The 24258-nt window shown below is 44.4% G+C and overlaps 1 protein-coding gene across 1 annotated transcript in view; it reads right to left on the reverse strand.

Moving 5' to 3' along the window:
• LOC136571728 (vomeronasal type-2 receptor 26-like) overlaps window positions 1-23814 on the reverse strand; it is an 85246-nt gene extending 61432 nt beyond the window's left edge. The window contains exons 1-2 of the mRNA XM_066572609.1: window positions 23759-23814; window positions 23002-23293 (exon numbers count right to left, since the gene is read on the reverse strand). Of these exons, the coding sequence (XP_066428706.1) occupies window positions 23002-23293; window positions 23759-23814 (348 nt within the window). The remainder of the gene's footprint in view (window positions 1-23001; window positions 23294-23758) is intronic.
• Between the last annotated feature and the right edge of the window lie 444 nt (window positions 23815-24258).

Consider the following 24258-nt stretch of genomic DNA (forward strand, 5'->3'; position numbering starts at 1 on the left):
TGTTAGATTTGTTTTAAGATATAAACATGGCCTTAAAAGCCAAGATAATCTGCCAGCTCTACACAAAAAGCACAAAGATCCAAAATAAAAAATAAATGAGATGAGAGATAGAGCCCCGGTCTTGGTGGTAGACGGGAGGGTATGAGGCTCTGTCAGAGCAGCCAGGATTATATAGCAGCCTAGACCAGCCTGCAAAGCAAGAGCTGCCAATGAAATAAGGATGGGTGTGTCTAGGATACATAGTGAACCCCCATCTATCATGGCTGATCCACCTCCGTTAGATTGCCACACTGCCAGTGAAAGATACATATTTCCAGTCCATGTCATCGCACACAAGATCGCTCACTCGGATTGATAGATAATAGAGATGAGCGAGCGCACTCGTCCGAGCTTGATGCTCATTCGAGCATTAGGGTGTTCAAGATGCTCATTACTCGAGACGAGCACCACGCGGCACTCGACTCAATTACATTTCCTTCCCTGAGAAATTTGCACCCTTTTCTGGCCAATAGAAACACAGGGAAGGCATTACAACTTCCTCCTGTGACGTTCTAGCCCTATCCCACCCCCCTGCAGTGAGTAGCTGGCGGGATCAAGTGACCCCCGAGTATTTAAATCAGCCCCACCCGCGGCTCGCCACTGACACACGCTAAGAGAGATCAGGGAAAGTGCTGCTGCTGCTGCTATAGGGATAGTGTTAGCATCTTTAAGAATCACAATGGTCCTTCTTAGGGCCATAGCTCACCTAGTTCACTACTGCTGTGGGTACTGGGAGCAGTTTTGCACTTTTTTTTATGTATTTCGGGCGTGCAGGCTATAGCGTTCTCAGGCTGCAGTCTGTACTTGAGTATAGGGGCAGTATTGGTCAGGCAGGGACAGTGGTAGTGTAGAATCCTGTCTACAAGAACCCCAACGGTTCTTCTTAGGGCAACCTGTGACCGTGTGCATTTAACTCCGTGGTTGCTGGGAGTTGTAGTACCTCAGTATTGCACAGCAGAGCCTGCGTGCAGCCTTCATTTAAATATTTTTCTGTCCGCACTTTGCGTTGCGTCAGCTCTGTCTGCCGCTACGTGTACGCCAAGAAACCACAAATTTTTTACACCGCTCTGTGTTATACGCGTGCTGTCTGACAATTGCACTGTGTGTCAGACGCCCATAGATTGAAAGTACAATACACACTGCAAAGCCTCAGCCTGCATTGCATAGAAAAAAAAGGAGATTTAAAAAAGAAATCCTTTTTACAGCTACCGATGACCCAGTGCATTTGCCTGCGTGGCTGTGGGACTTCACGTCCATCCCACCTGCATAGTGCACAGCAATGCTTAAGTGCAGGTTTCCTTATAATTTATCTCTGGCTTCATTTTGTGTTATATTACCGCTGGCAGCCACCAACTGCACGGCAATAATTCACAAACATTTTTACACCGCTCTGTCTCTGCTCGATTCTTAATCCAGCATGCTGAGGGGTAGGGGTAGAGGAACGTGGACGCGGTCGAGGACGCGGAGTCCCAAGTGAGGGTGTGGGCATAGGCCGAGTTCCTGGTCCAGGTGAATCGCAGCCAGCTGCTGCGGGAGTAGGAGAGAGGACAGTTTTTGGGGTCCCCAGCTTCATATCACAATTTATGGGTCCACGTCGTAGACCTTTATTAAAAAATGAGCAGTGTGAGCAGGTCCTGTCGTGGATGGCAGAAAGTGCATCCAGCAATCTATCAACCACCCAGTCTTCTACGCCGTCCACTGCTGCAACTCTGAATTCTCTGGCTGCTGCTCCTTTTTCCTCCCAGCCTCCTCACTCCATGAAAATGACACATTCTGACGAGCAGGCAGACTCCCAGGAACTGTTCTCGGACTCCTGCCCAGATTGGGCAGCAATGGTTCCTTTCCCACCAGAGGAGTTTGTCGTGACCGATGCCCAACCTTTGGAAAGTTCCCGGGGACCGAGTGATGGGGCTGGGGACTTCTGGAAACTGTCTCAAGAGCTTTCAGTGGGTGAGGAGGACGATGACAATGAGACACAGTTGTCTATCAGTGAGGTAGTAGTAAGGGCAGTAAGTCCGAGGGAGGAGCGCACAGAGGATTCGGAGGAAGAGCCGCTGGACGATGAGGTGACTGACCCCACCTGGTGTGATAAGCCAACTGAGGACAGGTCTACAGAGGGGGAGGCAATTGCAGCAGCAGGACAGGTTGGAAGAGGCAGTGGGGTGGCCAGGGGTAGAGGCAGGGCAAAAGCGAATAATCCACCAGCTGTTTCCCAAAGCGCCCCCTTGCGCCAAGCCACCCTGCAAAGGCCAAGGTGCTATAAGGTGTGGCAGTTTTTCACTGAGACGGCGGACAACCGACAGACAGTCGTGTGCAACCTTTGTCGCGCCAAGATCAGCCGGGGAGCCACCACCACCAGTGTAGTGGAAACCCAATATATCTATATTTTGGACTGTGGACCTTTGTAGTGGACAGTGAACCTGTTTTTATTCTGTATACTAAATGCCAGTACTTTTCCATTACTGATACAAATATAGATATGCCTTCTTACATGTATCCAATGTATCTACTTTCTTTAATGAAACTTCTGTTCTCGAAACGCTGACAAGATAATATATAGTATAAACACGTTACATTTTCCATCTGTTTTGTAAGTTTAGAAGAAGTAGAAATCAGACATAGATAACCGCAGTCTGAAACAGCTACCGCAATAATAACCCAAGCAGTTTTACTGGAAACATATGCAATTAATAGTTCAAGCTGTAATAACCAATCATATCAGAGGAACCACACGTGGGTCCAAGACAACCAACTCATCTCGTCCACCACCTGATGGCCAATAACAGATGATCAGAGGATGGAAGAATTGCAAGATGCTTATCCAATAACTAAACAATACGTTGTATCTATGTAATCTTTGACCTGCCCAGATGGGCAGATATGTTAAACTCTTTAAAAGAGGCTGCGCGCCCAACAATAAAGAATTGAGGAAGCTTACACATGCTGAACCTGTGTCAGTGTGAAATATTCTTATGCACATAATCAATTCAGAATTAATCTGGAAGGGTGTAAACATTCCTAATTGAGTAAGTCGCTGGACGCAAAAGGAAATCCACGACACCAGCATGCGCAGGCATATGATGGCCAAGCACCCCACAAGGTGGGACGAAGGTCGTTCACCGGCTCCAGCTTGCGCCACTGCCTCTCCCTCTGTGCCCCAACCTGCCACTGAGATCCAACCCACCTCTCACGACACAGGCACGACTGTCTCCTGGCCGGGACCCACACCCTCACCTCCGCTGTCCTCGGCCCCATCCAGCAATGTCTCTCAGCGCAGCGTCCAGCTCTCGCTAGGAGAATCGTTGGAGCAAAAGCGCAAATACGCCACCACGCACCCGCACGCTCAAGCTTTAAATGTCCACATAGCCAAATTCATCAGCCTGGAGATGCTCCCCTACAGTCTGGTGGAAACTGAGGCATTCAAAAACATGATGGCGGCGGCGGCCCTGCGTCACTCTCTCCCCAGTCGCCCCTACTTTTCCCGGTGTGCCGCCCCAGCCCTGCACGACCACGTCTCACGCAACATTGCATGCACCCTCACCAACTCGGTTACTAGCAAGGTCCACTTAACAATGGACACGTGGACAAGCACAGGCGGGCAGGGCCACTATATCTCCCTGACGGCACATTGGGTGAATTTAGTGGAGGCTGGGACCGAGTCAGAGCCTGGGACCGCTCATGTACTACCTACCCCCCAGAATTGCGGGCCCCAGCTCGGTGCTCATATCTGCGGCGGTGTATGCCACCTCCACTAAACCTTCTTCCTCTTCCTCCTCCTCCAACGCAACCTCTACCTCGCAATCAAGACTTGTCAGCAGCAGCACGTCGCCAGCAGTGGGTGTCGCGCGGCGTGGCAGCACAGCGGTGGGCAAGCGTCAGCAGGTCGTGCTGAAACTACTCAGCTTAGGAGAGAAGAGGCACATGGCCCACGAACTGTTGCACGATATGACAGAGCAGACCGACCGCTGGCTTTCACCACTGAGCCTCCAACCGGGCATGGTCGTGTGTGACAACGGCCGTAACCTGGTGGCGGCTCTGCAGCTCGGCAGCCTCACGCACGTGCCATGCCTGGCCCACGTCTTTAATTTGGTGGTTCAGCGGTTTCTGAAAGTCTACCCACACTTGTCAGACCTCCTCGGCTAGGTGCGCCAGGTCAGCGCACATTTCCGCAAGTCCAACACGGACGCTGCCACCCTGCGCACCCTGCACCGAATGCTTTGCGATGTGCCCACACGGTGGAACTCTACGCTCCATATGTTGTCCTGGCTGTATGAGCAGCGTAGAGCTATAGTGGAATACCAACTCCAACATGGGCGGCGAAGTGGGGCTCAGCCTCCTCAATTCTTTACAGAGGAGTGGGCCTGGATGGCAGATATCTGCCAGGTCCTTGGAAACTTTGAGCAGTCTACCCAGGTGGTGAGCGGCGATGCTGCAATCATTAGCGTTCCCTGCAAAACATAAAGGCTGATACTTTGCGGGTGGAAACGGAGGCGGGGGAAGACAGTATGTCGCTGGATAGTCAGAGCACCCTCATGCCTATATCTTATCGCGTTGAGGAGGAGGAGGGGGAGGAGTCTGAGGAGGAAGAGACAGCTGGGCCGACTGCAGAGGGTACCCATGCTGCTTGCCTCTCATCCATTCAGCGTGTATGGCCTGAGGAGGAGGAGGATACTCAAAGTGATCTTCCTAGTGAGAACAGCCATATGTTGCGTACAGGTACCCTGGCACACATGGCTGACTTTATGTTAGCATGCCTTTCTCATGACCCTCGTGTTAGATGCATTCTGGCCACTACGGATTACTGGGTGTACACACTGCTTGACCCACAGTATAAGGAGAACCTTTACACTCTCATACCCGAAGAGGAAAGGGGTTTGGGAGTGATGCAATACTACAGGGCCCTGGTGGACAAACTGATGGTAAACTTCCCATCTGCCAACGCTAGTGGCAGAAGGAGCAGTTCCGAGGGCGAGGTAGCAGGGGAGGCGCGGAGATCAGGCAGCATGTAAAGCACAGGCAGGGGAACACTCTCTAAGGCCCTTGACAGCTTTATGGCTCCCCAGCAAGACTGTGTCACCGCTCCCCAGTCAAGGCTGAGTCGGAGGGAGCACTGTAAAAGGATGGTGAGGGAGTACGTAGCCGATCGCACGACCGTCCTCTGTGACGCCTCTGCTCCGTACAACTACTGGGTGTCGAAGCTGGACACGTGGCCTGAACTCGCGCTGTATGCCCTGGAGGTGCTTGCTTGCCCTGCGGCTAGCGTCTTTTCAGAGAGGGTGTTTAGTGCAGCTGGGTGAATAATCACGGATAAGCGTACCTGCCTGTCAACTGACAGTGCCGACAGGCTTACACTCATAAAGATAAACAAAGCCTGGATTTCGCCAGACCTCTCTTCTCCACCAGCGGACAGCAGCGATACCTAAACAATACGTAGGCTGCACCCGCGGATGGAAGCATCGTTCTCTATCGCCATAAAAAACAGGGACCTTTTAGCTTCATCAATCTGTGTATTATATTCATCCTCCTCCTCCTGCTCCTCCTCCTGAAACCTCACGTAATCACGCCAAACGGGCAATTTTTCTTAGGCCCACAAGGCTCAGTCATATTACTTTTGTAAACAATGTTTATACGTTTCAATTCTCATTAAAGCGTTGAAACTTGCACCTGAACCAATTTTTATTTTAACTGGGCTGCCTCCAGGCCTAGTTACAAATTAAGCCACAGTAACCAAAGCGATTAATGGGTTTCACCTGCCCTCTTGGTTGGGCATGGGCAATTTTTCTGAGGTACATTAGTACTGTTGGTACACCAATTGTTTTGGGCCCTCGCCTACAGTGTAACCCTAGTAATTTTTATGGGCTTCGCCTGCACTCAAGGTACAGCAAGGTGTGTGGGGTTGGCCTACACTTTTGCTACATAACTGTAACTGGGGCCTTGTCTATACTGCAACTACTGAAATGTGAAAGAGACTGTTATCTCCCTAAACTGCTGCAACGGGAATATTACTGTGGCCTGTCTTGACTGCTACTACTACTGAAATGGAACTAATACTGTGCTCCCCCTATACTGCTGCTTCGGAATTGTTACTGGGGCCTGTCTTGACTGCTACTATTACTGAAATGGAACTAAGACTGTGCTCCCCCTATACTGCTGCTAGTGATAGGTTACTGGGGCCTGTCTAGACTTCTACTACTACTAAAATGGAACTAAGACTGTGCTCCCCCTATACTGCTGCTAGTGATATGTTACTGGGGCCTGTCTAGACTGCTACTACTGCTGAAATGGAACTAATACTGTGCTCCCCCTATACTGCTGCTTTGGAATTGTTACTGGGACCTGTCTTGACTGCTACTATTACTGAAATGGGCGGCTGGGCAGCATGTTACCCAGGAGAAGTGGCAGCGGAGTGTCATGCAGGCAGTGATTGGGCTATGTTGTAGCTAGTGTGGTGCTTAGCTAAGGTATTCCTTGCTAATGAGGGTTTTTCAGAAGTAAAAATTGTTGGGGGGGGGGGTCACTCTTGCCGCTATTGTGGCTTAATAGTGGGACCTGAGAACTTGAGATGCAGCCCAACATGTAGCCCCTCGCCTACCCTATCCGTCTCTGTGTCGTTCCCATGAAAACCTTAGCGGAGCATAGGTCCCATACAAAAATGCTCGGGTCGCCCATTGACTTCAATGGGGTTCGTTACTCGAAACGAACCCTCGAGTAACGGGCACCCGAGCATTTTGGTGCTCGTTCATCTCTAGTGAAGACGGTTTTCTCCTCCCACCAGCCCAGGTAGAGATTTGCATAACTGGGGGCACACGGGCTCCCCATCGCGGTCCCCCTGAGCTACTGGGAGAATTTTCCATCAAACAAGAAGTAGTTGTGACTCCATTAGCCCCAGTACCAGAATATTGTGTTGGTGGTAGTTTATCCCTCTCTGTTCGAGGAAATGATTTACCGCCCTCAGGCCTCCATCATGTGGTATAGATGTGTACAGAGCTTCAACGTCTAGGCTTGCTAGTAGTACTTCCTCTGGAACATAGATGCCATTTAGATGTCTAAGGACATCCGTTGTGTCCTGGACACGAAAGGACGCAAAATTACGTCAATATATTGGCTTATATTTTGAGTGATACTCTCAATCCCTGAAACTATGGGACGTCCCTTTAGTGGCGAGGTGCCTTTATATATTTTAGGTATAGAGTAGAATGTGGCTATTTGTGGATACTTCGGAAGTAGGAAGCCATGTTCTTGAGTGCTGATTAGGCGATCTTTAAGGGCTTGTTCCAACAAATCTTTGAGTTCTTGCCGATACTTATCGGATGGATCATGGTCCGAGTGACCATAGCTTTTGTCATCTTTCAGAAGTGTCAAACACATCTCCCTGAGTATCCATCACCACAATATTCCCCCTTTTATCTGCAGGTTTTATTGTTATACTTTTGTCCTCTTCCAATGTTCTTAAGGCTCTTATTTCGCGTTGGAAATATTTAGATGATGGTATTTCTTCTTTCGAGACAAAATTGTCAATTCCTCAATTATGAGAGATTCAAAAATATCTATATAGGGGCTTTCGCATTTAGGGGGAGTGCTTGTACTCTTCAATTTTAAAGATGTAAACGGGCCTTTGCCGGTCGTGCGCTGTGCCTCGTTTTCTAGTTCCTCGAGACTATTAAGAGCGTCTATATCTCCGACGCTAAAGCCGTATTCCTCTGCTTTCTTGCGTTTCTGGATCTCATAATATTTTCGCCATCTTAATTTTCTAAGGAATAATGCTATGTCTTTTTTCCATGTAAATAACTCAAACCTGTGTGTTGGAACAAAGGATAACCCTTTGCTAAGGAGGCTAATTTCTTTACTTGATAGATTTCTACTGAATAGATTGATTACTTGTAACTGTTGGTCACTGGTGAGGTCCCTATTCATTACTTCATGTGAGGTGATTCCTACAGCTGGATTCTTCAGTTCTGGATTTGGTATCTTTCCTGTATCAAAGGTTGGAAGGGAGGGCCCCTGCGGTTCCTCAGTAGGTAATTGGAAATTGGGGGCCCTAAAAAACGTTCCCCTCCTGTTGGGTGCCCTCTACCGGTTCCTCGTGGTCTACTTCTAGATGGAACTCTCGTCCTTCCTCTCCCTATCTTCAAATGATTTTCTGATAGATCTGACGTTGTGTGTTCACTCTCAGATGTACTCGTTTCTGACTCTGTGTTGGTTCTGTTCTCATATACCCGATTTTCAGTAAAATCCCGTAAATCTCGGGTAAACTGAAAATGTTTTCCGTCTTTTAGATAGTTGGTATATTTTTCAACCATAAGTTTAAGAGTCTTTTCTCGTTTTTCATAATCAGTTTCTTCCGAGAATTTTTTTGTCTCTTTTATGGCCTCCTCCAAGAGTCTACTATTTTTTTCTAGTATAACCTTCTAGAAATAGAAGGCGCATAAGTCTGAGTGAGCTCTCAGTAGCTTCTTGATGTAATTTCTGAAGAAAACTTATTGTTCGTAATTTGGGTACAGGAAGGATGTTGATACGTAAGCCACGTGGGATGATCTGATTGTCCAGATAACGTGTAAGTCCCTGCACCTCCCACCATGACCTAGTAAACTCTTTATAGGTAACAGCAAGGTGTTTGAACGCGTTATTTATAGTTAGATTGTCTACTGATTTCCAAGCTTTCATTAGAGAAAACGCTGTTGTCTAAATGAATCTCTATCATTCGCAGCATTTATTTGAATTTTCAAATAAATTATTACAAAGAGTATATCCAACAAAGGACCAGACTAAACGCATTACAATTTTAAACTACTCAAAAAACTTTAACCCTTTCCAATCCAATTTGTATCCTGGTTTTCCTAGGGGGCTTACTTTTTCTGCCATTACAACGGCACTATATGCTGGCTAAAGCCAGTACTGCATGAGGTGACACGTTGGATAGGCTCCGACAGCAGAGAGGCTGGCAATATACAGAGAACCCCGACAGACGTCTTCTAACATGGGAGCTGTACAGCCTTAAATCATAATGTCTTCACACGTCAGACAGTGGATTGGAAAGGGTAACAAACTTGTCTAAAAATTTGGACTATGTGTCCAACAAATATTACAAGAATAAACTGATGAATGCCTAAGTAACCGTCCAAGACTACATAGCAACTCATAGAGATGGAGGGGAGCTGCTACCGTTAAAATGTCCTTCTTTATTGAATAAAATAAAGCATACAGCTCACAAGTGCACGCTGAACGCGTTTCGGCAAAAGCCTTTGTCAACAGCTATGAGGTATGGAGTACATAAGACATTTATAGACCAAATACAAATTAAAATCAAAGGAGAGATACCTGTGTATGTTAGCTTGTCAGGGGGAGAAATGGTTGAGGGATGGTATAGAGGGTGTTCAAGAGCTAATTACATCACATGTTACAACCAGCATACAGAGATTTGTGGCAGGAGGATTCAAAACAGACAGATAGAGAAACAAGTATGCATATGGATATCTGAAAAACAATTCTTAACTACATTTACATAGCGATAAATAGGTAAAGAATCTGAGAAAATAAATAAAATAAAAAAAAAAAAAAAAATTTATTTTCTTTTCTTTTCCTCTCCCATTCTTCTCTCTTTCTCAGATATATAGTTGCACAAGCTATTTTCGCATAATAATTTTCGCCCTATTATTTCAGGAATTGACTCTCTATGTGAAAGACTTAGCGCTTGGGTAGACAAATCTTTACAACCACTAGCTATGCGAGTACCGGGTTACCTGAAAGACAGCAGTAGTGTTTTGAAAAAATTGGATAAATTTGTGTGGCGGGAGGATTACATTTGGGTAACATGCGACGTTGTCAGTCTTTATACCTGTATACCACACCACGCTGCCTTACAAGCTTTACACCACCATTTGAGAGAGTATAGCGAATACAGCAGTGAACTGAGAGAATTTATCATGCTTTGCACAGAGTTTCTCCTCACTCATAATTTTTTCATGTTTAATAATCAATTTTTCTTACAGTTGGTAGGAGCTCCTATGGGGTCGAAATGCTCCCCCACTTTAGCCATACTTTATATGGCTTGGTGGGAAGAATCTTATATTTTCTCTATATCTAATCCATTCATTGACAGCGTGGTGTGGTATGCCAGATACTTGGATGACATCATTATTATTTGGAGACAGGGATCTTCCCATTCCCATAATGTCACCATTTCTGATGTCCACCCAGAATTATTAGAATTCCTGAGTTATATTAATAAGAACAATTGCAACTTACAGTTTACCATTAATAGTGATCAGAACAAAATTAACTTCCTGGATCTCCTATTAGAGGTTAGTTGTTCTAGGGACAGTATTAATGCTTCAGTATACCGCAAACCCAGCAGTGGAAACACGATACTTAAAGCGACTAGTTGTCACCCCCGACATACAATTAATGCCATACCACTTACGGAATTCATTAGGGCAAAACGTATATGTACCAATACATCAAGTTATAATACGTCAGCAAACCAAATCTGTACCCGTTTGGCGAATAGAAGTTATAACCCACAAACTTTGAATAATGCTAGGGACAAGGTTAATAAAATGGACAGAAAGACATTGCTGTATAAGGACAAAGATTTATCTGATGGTATATCCAACACAATGGTCTTCACTGCACCATACAGCAGGGACTTCCCACAGATAAGAACATTATTCTTCTCCTATCTTCCAATTTTAAAACAGGATGATGATTTAAAATCTATCTTAGACAAAGGCGTGTTATGTACCTCTCGCAGAAATCGCACTATTGGAGACAGAGTGTCTAAGAATTTCATATGTCAGAAACCCCAAAATAATTGGATTAATATTAATGGATTTTTCAAATGTGCGGACCCCCGATGTGGTTGTTGTCAGTACACCCTTAATAAATCTAGGGAATTTAATAACCCACAGAACAACAAAAAATACAAAATCAATAGCTTTATTAACTGTAAAACTAGTGGAATAATCTATGTAATAGTATGCACCCTATGTAATGTACTCTATGTGGGATGTACCTCTAGGAGATTACATACTAGAATAGCAGAACACCTGAGGGACATTCAAAAAAATCTATTAGGAAAATCAGGGGTTGCAAATCATTTTATTCTAAAACATGGTGGTGAAACAAAAAATTTCTCATGTTTGGGGATAGACAGAGTTTGGAAAAATAGGAAACAAAAAGTAGAAATGAAGGATATCCTTCGCAGGGAAGCGTATTGGATTTTGGAACTAAATACTAGATTCCCATTTGGTATGAATTATAGAACGGATTTATTCTGTGTGTATTAATAAACAGTAAGGGGGGATTAAAGGTAAAAAAGAAAAGAGAAAATGTGTGTGGTTTTTTTTTTTTTTTTTTTTTTGTGTGTTTTTCCCTCTCCTGACTTCTACTCTGGTAAATTTATATACTCTGTAATTGCTTTACTATTATGCGAAAATAGCTTGTGCAACTATATATCTGAGAAAGAGAAAAGAAAATAAATTTTTTTTTTTTTTTTTTATTTTATTTATTTTCTCAGATTCTTTACCTATTTATCGCTATGTAAATGTAGTTAAGAATTGTTTTTCAGATATCCATATGCATACTTGTTTCTCTATCTGTCTGTTTTGAATCCTCCTGCCACAAATCTCTGTATGCTGGTTGTAACATGTGATGTAATTAGCTCTTGAACACCCTCTATACCATCCCTCAACCATTTCTCCCCCTGACAAGCTAACATACACAGGTATCTCTCCTTTGATTTTAATTTGTATTTGGTCTATAAATGTCTTATGTACTCCATACCTCATAGCTGTTGACAAAGGCTTTTGCCGAAACGCGTTCAGCGTGTACCTGTGAGCTGTATGCTTTATTTTATTCAATAAAGAAGGACATTTTAACGGTAGCAGCTCCCCTCCATCTCTATTTTCTGCTCATATGGAATCTGGCCGTTTGCCGTCGGCTACTTGAGGACGGAGCTCCTGTTGGATCCCAGATCTTCCTGCAACATTGAAAGTTACTGCTGGTGAGGTGAGCCCACATCTCTCTTTTTTGGCTTATTCACATGCACGGCTTGGGGCCACCTCCCGCAGTCTTGATTTCCCTTTGGAACCACATTTCGCATATATATATTAGTAGGCTGCTTCCTATTTATTGCAATGCAGGACTGATTGATATTTGCATTATAAAGCACAGCCACAATTGATTTATGCTTTGATCAGGGGGCTTATTCACTAAGAGAAGAAAAAAAGAAAGGAAGCCTTGCTGTTTTCTCTTTCCTGCAACACTGAAAGTTACTGCTAGTGAGGTGAGCCCATATCCCTCTTTTTTGGCTTATTCACATGCATGGGTTGGGGCCACCTCCCGCAGTCTTGATTTTCTTTTTGGAACCACATTACGCATATATATATTAGTAGGCTGCTTCCTACTTATTGCAATGCAGGACTGATTGATATTTGCATTATAAAGCACAGCCATAATTGATTTATGCTTTGATCAGGGGGCTTATTCACTAAAAAAAGAAAAAAAGAAAGGAAGCCTTGTTGTTTTCTCTTTTTTCCATTCCTTTTTTTCTCTATTTCTGAATATGGATTCACAAGAGGGACATGTATTACAATCTCGGATGCAAAAGTTGACACAAATGTTCAATATGACTGATACAGCATCTTCTTCCTCTGATCAGGATATAAAATTATTAAGATATAACCTGGAAAAACAAAAGAGGAGTGAAATTAAAACCTGGTGGGACAGGAACTCACTGGTTAAATATCTGGAGCTAAGTATGATTCCTAGAGGATTGCGCCTCAAAAAAATCCCCACCACATTATACAATGGGGAATTCTTAAATAAATGGAATCAAGCTCTATCCACCTGTTCTTTGGAATTAATGAAATTAATAGTGGACCAGGAACAGATTAAGCTGGACACTCTAAAACAGGGGATTAAACTATCTGAAGAAAAACTTATAAAATCAACGGGAAAAGATGAATTTACAAAGTTTTTGGATAACATCAATATTAATATGCAGAAATTGGAAGAGAATATATTAAAAACAAAACGTTCCAAACTTGAACGGGATAAAAAGGACTATATGGAAAATAAAGTCTATGGTTGGAGAGATGGGCTTGCCCATCGCCCTAGATCCATTTTAAAAACTAGGAGGGGTCCCACACGACGCAATTCTACAGTCACCTTTTCCTCCTCAGATCAGGAAGGATCAGATAGAACGTATGACACCTCCAGCTGGGAATGCTCATATTCTGAAGAGCAGGACCATAGAGTCCAGCATAAGTCATCTACTTCAAAAAACGACGCAAGCGATACAGACATAAGAAGAAGATATCCATCCAGGAGAAACAAATAGAGGACAACAACATCATAGTCCTCACACCACGGGTTTTGACACAAAATCAGATCAATGTACTCAATAAAGGACTTAATTTTGTTCCTGATATATCTTTCAACCTTTTTCATACTCTTCTGGATCTCAACAAATTTGTCCGCAATCTAATGGTGAAAAAACATTTCATTAACAGTGATGACTCTTTTACTCCAGCTACTAAAGGAGAATTTATACAGGACACTTTTGAGGATTTAACCCCGAAAGACACAGCTGCCCTTTTGGACTTACATCATTTACATAGGGAGTCAGTTACAGCTGATGTCCTTACACACAGGATCAACATAAAAACATCCAATCCTGACTTCTATCCAACACAAACCCGCACACAGGTTGTAGAAGATTTCCAAATGATTATGGAAAAAGAACTGAAGTTGTTACAAACACAAACTAAGGACAATCAATGTGGACATTCTGGATCCAATAATATGACGAAGAGGGAGAGAATTGAGCTATCATGGTTATCCAAAGATGAAGACATCAGGATTTGTCAGTCAGACAAAGGGGGAAATATTACTATCATGGACACTACCCTATACATTAATTGTATTAATCACATCCTTGAGGATAGGATTACTTATAAAAAATTACAGGGAGACCCTACGATTGTTTTTTCTAAAAAATTGCATGAATTATTACAATTGGGATCCAACTCAGGTGTTATTACTACTAATATGGGAGAATATCTTATCCCTACCAACCCAAAAGTCCCATTTATGTATGGCCTCCCCAAAACACACAAGGACTCTTTCCCTCCTCCCATGCGCCCTATTATTTCAGGAATTGACTCTCTATGTGAAAGACTTAGCGCTTGGGTAGACAAATCTTTACAACCACTAGCTATGCGAGTACCGGGTTACCTGAAAGACAGCAGTAGTGTTTTGAAAAAATTGGATAAATTTGTGTGGCGGGAGGATTACATTTGGGTAACATGCGACGTTGTCAGTCTTTATACCTGTATACCACACCACGCTGCCTTACAAGCTTTACACCACCATTTGAGAGAGTATAGCGAATATAGTAGTGAACTGAGAGAATTTATCATGCTTTGCACAGAGTTTCTTCTCACTCATAATTTTTTCATGTTTAATAATCAGTTTTTCTTACAGCTGGTAGGAGCTCCTATGGGGTCAAGATTCTCTCCCACTTTAGCCATACTTTATATAGCTTGGTGGGAAGAATCTTATATTTTCTCTATATCTAATCCATTCATTGACAGCGTGGTGTGGTATGCCAGATACTTGGATGACATCATTATTATTTGGAGACAGGGATCTTCCCATTCCCATAATGTCACCATTTCTGATGTCCACCCAGAATTATTAGAATTCCTGAGTTATATTAATAAGAACAATTGCAACTTACAGTTTACCATTAATAGTGATCAGAACAAAATTAATTTCCTGGATCTCCTATTAGAGGTTAGTTGTTCTAGGGACAGTATTAATGCTTCAGTATACCGCAAACCCAGCAGTGGAAACACGATACTTAAAGCGACTAGTTGTCACCCCCGACATACAATTAATGCCATACCACTTACGGAATTCATTAGGGCAAAACGTATATGTACCAATACATCAAGTTATAATACGTCAGCAAACCAAATCTGTACCCGTTTGGCGAATAGAAGTTATAACCCACAAACTTTGAATAATGCTAGGGACAAGGTTAATAAAATGGACAGAAAGACATTGCTGTATAAGGACAAAGATTTATCTGATGGTATATCCAACACAATGGTCTTCACTGCACCATACAGCAGGGACTTCCCACAGATAAGAACATTATTCTTCTCCTATCTTCCAATTTTAAAACAGGATGATGATTTAAAATCTATCTTAGACAAAGGCGTGTTATGTACCTCTCGCAGAAATCGCACTATTGGAGACAGAGTGTCTAAGAATTTCATATGTCAGAAACCCCAAAATAATTGGATTAATATTAATGGATTTTTCAAATGTGCGGACCCCCGATGTGGTTGTTGTCAGTACACCCTTAATAAATCTAGGGAATTTAATAACCCACAGAACAACAAAAAATACAAAATCAATAGCTTTATTAACTGTAAAACTAGTGGACTAATCTATGTAATAGTATGCACCCTATGCAATCTACTTTATGTAGGATGCACCTCTAGGAGATTACATACTAGAATAGCAGAACACCTGAGGGACATCCAAAAAAATCTATTAGGAAAATCAGGGGTTGCAAATCATTTTATTCTAAAACATGGTGGTGAAACAAAAAATTTCTCATGTTTGGGGATAGACAGAGTTTGGAAAAATAGGAAACAAAAAGTAGAAATGAAGGATATCCTTCGCAGGGAAGCGTATTGGATTTTGGAACTAAATACTAGATTCCCATTTGGTATGAATTATAGAACGGATTTATTCTGTGTGTATTAATAAACAGTAAGGGGGGATTAAAGGTAAAAAAGAAAAGAGAAAATGTGTGTGGTTTTTTTTTTTTTTTTTTTTTTGTGTGTTTTTCCCTCTCCTGACTTCTACTCTGGTAAATTTATATACTCTGTAATTGCTTTACTATTATGCGAAAATAGCTTGTGCAACTATATATCTGAGAAAGAGAAAAGAAAATAAATTTTTTTTTTTTTTTTTTATTTTATTTATTTTCTCAGATTCTTTACCTATTTATCGCTATGTAAATGTAGTTAAGAATTGTTTTTCAGATATCCATATGCATACTTGTTTCTCTATCTGTCTGTTTTGAATCCTCCTGCCACAAATCTCTGTATGCTGGTTGTAACATGTGATGTAATTAGCTCTTGAACACCCTCTATACCATCCCTCAACCATTTCTCCCCCTGACAAGCTAACATACACAGGTATCTCTCCTTTGATTTTAATTTGTATTTGGTCTATAAATGTCTTATGTACTCCATACCTCATAGCTGTTGACAAAGGCTTTTGCCGAAACGCGTTCAGCGTGTACCTGTGAGCTGTATGCTTTATTTTATTCAATAAAGAAGGACATTTTAACGGTAGCAGCTCCCCTCCATCTCTATTTTCTGCTTATATGGAATCTGGCCGTTTGCCGTCGGCTACTTGAGGATGGAGCTCCTGTTGGATCCCAGATCTTCCTGCAACACTGAAAGTTACTGCTGGTGAGGTGAGCCCACATCTCTCTTTTTTGGCTTATTTACATAGCAACTCAGCATGTACTGCATGATAGTTAGGCTGGATAGTCCAATGATTAAATCCCCTCCCCCCCTAAACCACGCTCCCCCCCCCCCCCTTCCTACCCATCCTTATACTAAATCCTCGTGTGAGCAAAAGGAAAAGCCATTAAAAAGCTGTCGTTGATCTGGGGGTCTTTTTGACTAAGTCCCCATACATCATCTCCCCGCATGCGCGAATTCCATCACCGCTAGCAAGCTACTAGATGGCTGCTAAAGGTCTAGGTACCTTGGTGGCTATGACTAAGTCCTCATTCATTACCTCCACGCAGGCGCGAACTTTATTACCGCCAGCAGGCACAACAGTCCGAGTGGGAGGAATTTGTGGATCCACGGAGACTAAGTCCCTCATTTGCGGTACTGCGCATGCGCGATGACATCAGGGCGCTGCGCGGTATCGCGAGACTGAGAGGCAGAGGGCTCGCCTTACAGGAAGGACTCAGATTGGAGAGGGGGAGGAGACAACCCGACAGAAGGGGGAGGGTTTTTCCCTTCTTAAGCTTCGGTGCAAGTTCCTCATACCAGGACTGTCAGGGCAGGCATAAGCACACACTATGCCGAGCTCTAAGCACTATAGTTAGGTAGCGCAACTTTAGGCAGATACCACTGGACACTGTCCGATAGGTTGCTGAAAAGAAAGGCAGCACTGGATTTATAATAATCAGGACAACAGTGACGCTGTGCGCTAGCTACTATAGCAGGGGCCGTGCTGGAATCAAAATTTTCAGCACATTAAACAAAGCCCCAAGGTACTTTTGAGCTGATTACATACGGGGATGAGAGTAGCATGGTTTGACTCTTATGTGGTACAATATATATATAAGGTACAAATAGTTAACCCATGTGCTCTTAGCTCTACAATTAAGTAGGCTGCACAGGCTCCCAGCGCTGGTAGTGTCAAGACTGGGAATAATTGACTGTGAAACAGCAATGGGGTCGAGCTTCCAACTACTTACCCATTTAATAGCATTCATTCTTTGAATAGCAATTACCCCATCTAACTAAAAAGGTACTATTGCACTTGAGCCACTTCCATTAGGATATTATTGTTCCGACAACAGTACGTCTTTAATTAGTGGATATAGGTATAGATCTTCCACTATGAGCATTTATGGATCCTGATGAATTAGCTCAATTACGTACCTGGCTAAGGAAACGCATCGATCCGTATAATAGATCCGTATAACAACTCGATCTTTAGGGGTAATTGCCTAGTACCCTATTACTATCGTGGGCCCTATGCAATAACTGTTAGTTACAGCAATTTTTATATTAAGATCTAACGTATCGGCGGATACATGTGATGACCTTCTATATCACGGGGTTATCCCTTACCGCTGACCCACATCTTGAAATTTAGATATCTATTGGGCTAAAGCCCATTGACTGCCAAGTCCAGTCCAAAAACTATTTTACCCTATGTTCCCACTGTGGGAGCACCCACAGTGAAAGTATTGCATAATCACAGACTGGCGGTACATGTATCCAAATGTCAGGCCAGATATGTGATAAGAGAAAAGTCTAGTAAGCATTCAAAATACTAACATTCACAAAAATCGAGGTGACTTTATCTATATCAGCCCCCCCCACCCCCGCGTATAATTGGTCATGTGCCCCCCCCCCCCCCCCCCCTTTCGTGCCTTTACCACTTATAACTCCCAAAAAGGGCACATGTGCGGTCTGCGGGTATGAATGCAATATCGTAAATATTGACCTCTTCGCCAATACGTAGTGGTAGAAATGATATGTGTTATCTATGTTGAGTCTGTGTATGTGAGTGTTTATATGAGCATATTATTTTATCTTTATTATTAATAAAAGCTACGTTTTAAGCTTAATAATCAGTAGAAGCTTTATTACTACTGGGGGCCGCTGTGGGCTGTCACTATTACTACTGGGGGCCGCTGTGGGCTGTCACTATTACTACTGGGGGCCGCTGTGGGCTGTCACTATTACTACTTGGGGCCGCTGTGGGCTGTCACTATTACTACTGGGGGCCGCTGTGGGCTGTCATTATTACTACTGGGGGCCGCTGTGGGCTGTCACTATTACTACTGGGGGCCGCTGTGGGATGTCACTATTACTACTGTGGGCCACTGTGGGCTGTCACTATTACTACTGGTGTCACTGTGGGATGTCACTATTACTACTGGGGGGTTCACTGTGGGCTGTCACTATTACCACTGAGACCGCTGTGGGATGTCACTATTACTACTGGTGCCACTGTGGGATGTCACTATTACTACTGTGGGCCACTGTGGGCTGTCACTATTACTATTGGTGTCACTGTGGGATGTCACTGTTACTACTAGAGTCCACTGTTGGATGTCACTATTACTACTGGTGCCACTGTGGGATGTCACTATTACTACTGTGGGCCACAATGCAATGTCACTATTACTACTGCGGACCGCTGTGTGATGTCACTATTACCACTGGGGTCCACTGTTGGATGTCACTATTAGTACTGGGGACCACTGTGGGCTGTCACTATTACCACTAGGGGCCGCTGTGGGATGTCACTATTAATAATGGGGGCCACTGTGGGGTCTCACTTTTACTACTGGGCTGTTGTGGGATGTCACCATCTCTACTGTGGCCCACTGTAAGATGTCACTATTACTGCTAGGGGCTGCTGTTGGATGTCGCTATTAGTACTGGGGTCTGTTGTGGGATGTCACTATTACTATTGGAGTAACTTAGGGATGTCACTATTACTACTAGGAGCCGCTGTGGGGTCTAACTCTTACTACTAGGACCACTGCGGGGTGTCACTATTACTACTGATGGCTGGTGTCGGGTGTCACTATTAATACTGGGGGCCAATGTGGTGTCTCACTATTACTACTGAGTTGTTGTAGGATGTCACTATTACTATTGGGGTCACTGTGGGATGTCATTAATACTACTGGGGGGGGGCACTGGCACTGCGAAATGTCAAAATTACTAAAGGGGGGCACTGTGGGATGTCACTATTACAACTTGTGGGCCGCTGTGGGGTGTCACTGTTACTATTAGGGCCACTGTAGGATGTCACTCTCACTATTGGGGGCCACTGTGGGGTGTCACTATTACTACTGGGGGCTGTTGTGGGATGTCACTATTATTATAAGGGCCACTGTGGGATGCCACTATTACTACTGGGGGCCACTGTGGGATGTCACTATTATTATAAGGGCCACTGTGGGATGCCACTATTACTACTGGGGGCCACTGTGGAATGCGACTATTACTACTGGAGCCCACTGTGCGATGTCCTTATTACTACTGTGGGCCACTGTGGAATGTGACTATTACTACTGGAGGCCACTGTGGGATGTCCTTATTACTACTGTGGGCCACTGTGGGATGTCACTCTTACTACTGGGGTCGCTGTTGGCTGTCACTTAGTATAAGGGCCACAATGGGCTGTCACTATTACTACTAGGGGCTGCTGTGGGGTGTCACTATTACTACTGGGGCCACTGTGGGGTGTCACTATTACAGATGGAGCAGCTGTGGGATGTCACTTTTACTACTGGAACCACTGTGGGGTGTCACTATTACAGATGGGGCAGCTGTGGGATGTCACTTTTACTACTGGGACCACTGTGGGGTGTCACTATTACTACTGTGTCATTGTGGGATGTCACTATTACTAAAGTGGGCCACTGATGGATGTCACTATTACTACTTTGGAATGTCACTATTACTACAGGGGCAGCTGTGGGATGTCACTGTTACTGCTGGGGGCCATTGTTTGATGTCACTATTACAATTGGGAGTCACTGTGAGGTGTCACCATTACTACTGGGGGCCACTAGAGGATATCACTATTACTAAAGGGGGCCACTTTGGGGTGTCACTATTACTAGTGGGCAATTGTGGAATGTCAGTATTGCTACTAGGGGCCATTGTGGGATATCACTATTACTTTGGGGGCACTGTGGGGTGTCACTATTACTATTGAGGCCACTGTGGGTGTAACTATTACTGCTGGGGGGCATTGTGAGATGTCACTTTTACTACTGGGCCACTGTGCAGTGTCACTATTAGTACTGGAGCCACTGTGGGGCGTCACTATTACTACTGGGGACCGCTGTGTGATGTCACTATTACAACTAGGGCCTGCTGTGGAATGTCACTATTACTAATGGTGTCACTGTGGGATGTCACTATTACTACTGGGGGCTGTTGTGGGGTCTCACTATTACTATTGGGACCACTGCGGGGTGTCACTATTAATACTGGGGGCCACTGTGGGGTCTCACTTTTACTACTGGGCGGTTGTGGGATGTTACTATCATTACTGGGGGCCACTGTGGGATGTCACTATTACTACTAGGGGCCACTGTTGGATGTCACTATTAGTACTGGGGTCTGTTGGGGGATGTCACTATTACTATTGGAGTCACTTTGGGATGTCACAATTACTACTAGGAGCCGTTGTGGGGCCTAACTATTACTACTGGGACCACTGCGGGGTGTCACTATTACTACTAGGGGCCGCTGTTGGATGTCACTATTAGTACCGGGGTCTGCTGTGGGATGTCACTATTACTATTGGAGTCACCATGGGATGTCACTATTACTACTAGGAGCCGTTGTGGGGTCTAACTATTACTACTGGGACCACTGCGGGTTGTCACTATTACTACTGATGGCTGGTGTTGGGTGTCACTATTAATACTGGGGGCCAATGTAGTGTCTCACTATTACTACTGAGTTGTTGTGGGGTGTAACTATTACTATTGGGGTCACTGTGGGATGTCACTAAAACTACTGGGGGGCACTGGCACTGTGAAATGTCAAAATTACTAAAGGGGGCCGCTGTGGGTTGTCTCTATAACTGCTGAATTTGCTGTGGAATGTCAGTATAAGTGCTGAAGCCACTGTGGGATGTCACTATACCACTGAAGCTGATTTGGGGGGTCACTATAACTGCTGAAGTTGCTCTGGGGGGGGTCATTATTACCGCTGAAGCCACTCTAAGGGGGTCACTGTTACCTCTGGGGCAACTGTGGGGGGGTCGCTACTGCCGCTGTAGCCAATGTGCAGGGGTCATTATTACTGCTGAAGCTGCTGCATGGGGTCACTATTACCGCTGAAGATGCTCTTGGGGGGTCACTATTACCTCTGGGGCCGCTCTGGGGGGGTCACTATTTCCTCTGGGGACGCTCTGGGGGGGTCACTATTACCGCTGGGCCCCTCTGGGGGGTGACATTTTTACTGCTGAGGCCGCTCTAGGTGGGTCACTATCATTGCTCGGATATGTTTACATGAGGGGGTAAGGCTGCAGAATGTCCTCAGTGGAAATTTCATTGGCAAATTCCACAGCATTACCACATCCAAAAGAAGTCAAAATCTGCACCCGGTCTATTTTGAAACAGTCCAATCTTTTAAGAATGACAGAGTTAAAAATCATATGTTGTGATAAGCCCCGCCCCCTGACGTGGTCGCACCTTGCGATAAATAAGTGGGTTTTGGGTTGCAGTTTGACAACTCAGTCTCCAAAAAGGTTCGCTATCTCTGCAATAGGTCCTCATAAGTTGGGACAGCTTCTATACGGGACACTTGGATGTTTTGTGATTACTTGTTCGTTAGCTGAGAGAACTGACCAGTGTTTGCCAAGGATTTCCATAATTTATTCTGAATAGCTATCATATGTCCCAAGAGCTTAGTTCCTCACATTTTACAGGACTAATAAATAACGCTTATGTTTTTATACAGGGACATACAGTTTCAGGGCTCAGTCACATGGGCATTTTTTCGTGCGCAAAACTGATGCGCACAAAAAATCGCGTGACCGTAGCCAGCGTCACGGCTGAAAAAAACGCCCCTAGCAGCGTTTATCAGCCAAAAGGGCTCGGTCACACGGGTGCTGCCCGCTATCCTCTGCCACAGCTGTGGCAGAGGAGAACGATGTTCGCCCATTGAAAGCAATGGGCTGCCGGCAAGCGCTGTATTAATTTTCGGGGAAGGGCTTCAAATATTGCCGGCTCCATTGAATTCAATGGGAGAACATCGTTCTTCTCTGCCACAGCTGTTACAGCTGTGGCAGAGGAGAACCATCTTTAGTATATGTCCTCAATGAGGTTGTCGCTGCTGCCGCCGGCCCCATTGAGCGCATATACAAGAACAACGATTTGCGCAGAACGCAGTTACATGCATTCTGCGAATCGTTGTGTTATATAATTTTCGGCACATCCACATAAAAAAACGACCATGTGACCGATCCCATTGTTAAGCATTGGGTATATATATTGGCAGATCGCAAGCGCATCTGCAAATCGGGCAAAAAAAGCGCCCCTGTGACTGAGCCCTCAGAGGGGGGTAAAACTGGGGGCTTTTTTGCCCAGTATAGCAATTGTTTCATACAATATAACTGATGCAAAGAATGGTTTCTACACATTACCTGCGGATATCCATAGAGCCCAGTTATCTCTGCTATGGACAGGCTGGAGGAAGATGTCATGTGTCCAATAAAGGCCACCACTTTGCTCTTCTCATCACAGCTGTAGTTGGGGACGGCTTCTTCTCTCCCTGACAATATACTCAGTGCACTCTGTACAGCTTTATGTTCTAACATACAGGAGTCATAGATCTTGTATCCCAGAGTGATATTAGGTAGGATGTCAGCTCTTCTGTTTATTTCTTCTATGGCAAAGATGAAGACCAGGAGATGTCTTAGCAGATGAAGAGCAGGCCTAGAAACAGATATTACCATATTCTATAATAAATCAATTAAAAATATATTTTTATTTTCTGGTATGATGGGCATGTTCAGAACTTCTGCTTTCATCAGGGGAGTTCCCGGTATGTAGTTGTTAGCACCTACCAAAAGTAATAATAGGAAGGACAACAGACCGCTATCTGGATCATGGGCACCCAAGGTTTATTGATGTGTGCGGTGGGTGAAAGCAAATCTGGTCTGAACCCACAGAGGAGTAACAATAGTATAAATTACTGATAAAGCTTTGGCTGGCAATGATAGAAAAGTGAAAGACCACACCGGGGATCATAGCTCACTGTGTATGGGGCAGCACAGCCATGGACTAGCCAGAGTTCCCATGTGATCCTTGTGCATCCCTGGAAGTGTGAATAATGCAATCAGGCAGTGTGGTCTGATGAATCACATTTACATCATGTGGATGGGTGGCTGCGTCACTTACCTGGGAAAAAGATGGAACACGGATGCACCGTAGGAACAAGACAAGCCAACAGACATCATAGGACACTTCAATTTTAACCCTTTTGACATGCACCACAAATGTGTGGCATATATTGGGTGTCATTGTATGTAGTACGCTCGGGACGGTGTCATTTAACCCCTTGAGTGGAACGCCGGGAAATTTTCCGGGACGAGCTCCACTGCTCATAGCGATATAGCCCGGAAGATTTCCGGGCTATGTATCACTATGGGAGCTGCAGAGCACCATGCCATAAGCTGTGGCATGGTGCTCTGCCTGCACAGTCCCACAAAGAACACAGCAGGACATTGAGAAGCAGGAAGATATTGCCGATATGCCGGCAATCTCCTGCTTTCAATGTCCTGCTTTGTTTACAGGTTGCTATAGAGACCATTGGCTTGTCAGAAGCAAGCTGATGGTCCCCTTTGCAGGGAGAGCTGGTGCTTGGCTGTCATAAGACAGCTAGGCACCAGCTCTTACAG

Source organism: Eleutherodactylus coqui, chromosome 1 (assembly GCF_035609145.1).
Source record: "Eleutherodactylus coqui strain aEleCoq1 chromosome 1, aEleCoq1.hap1, whole genome shotgun sequence".
Taxonomy (NCBI): Eukaryota; Metazoa; Chordata; class Amphibia; order Anura; family Eleutherodactylidae; genus Eleutherodactylus; species Eleutherodactylus coqui.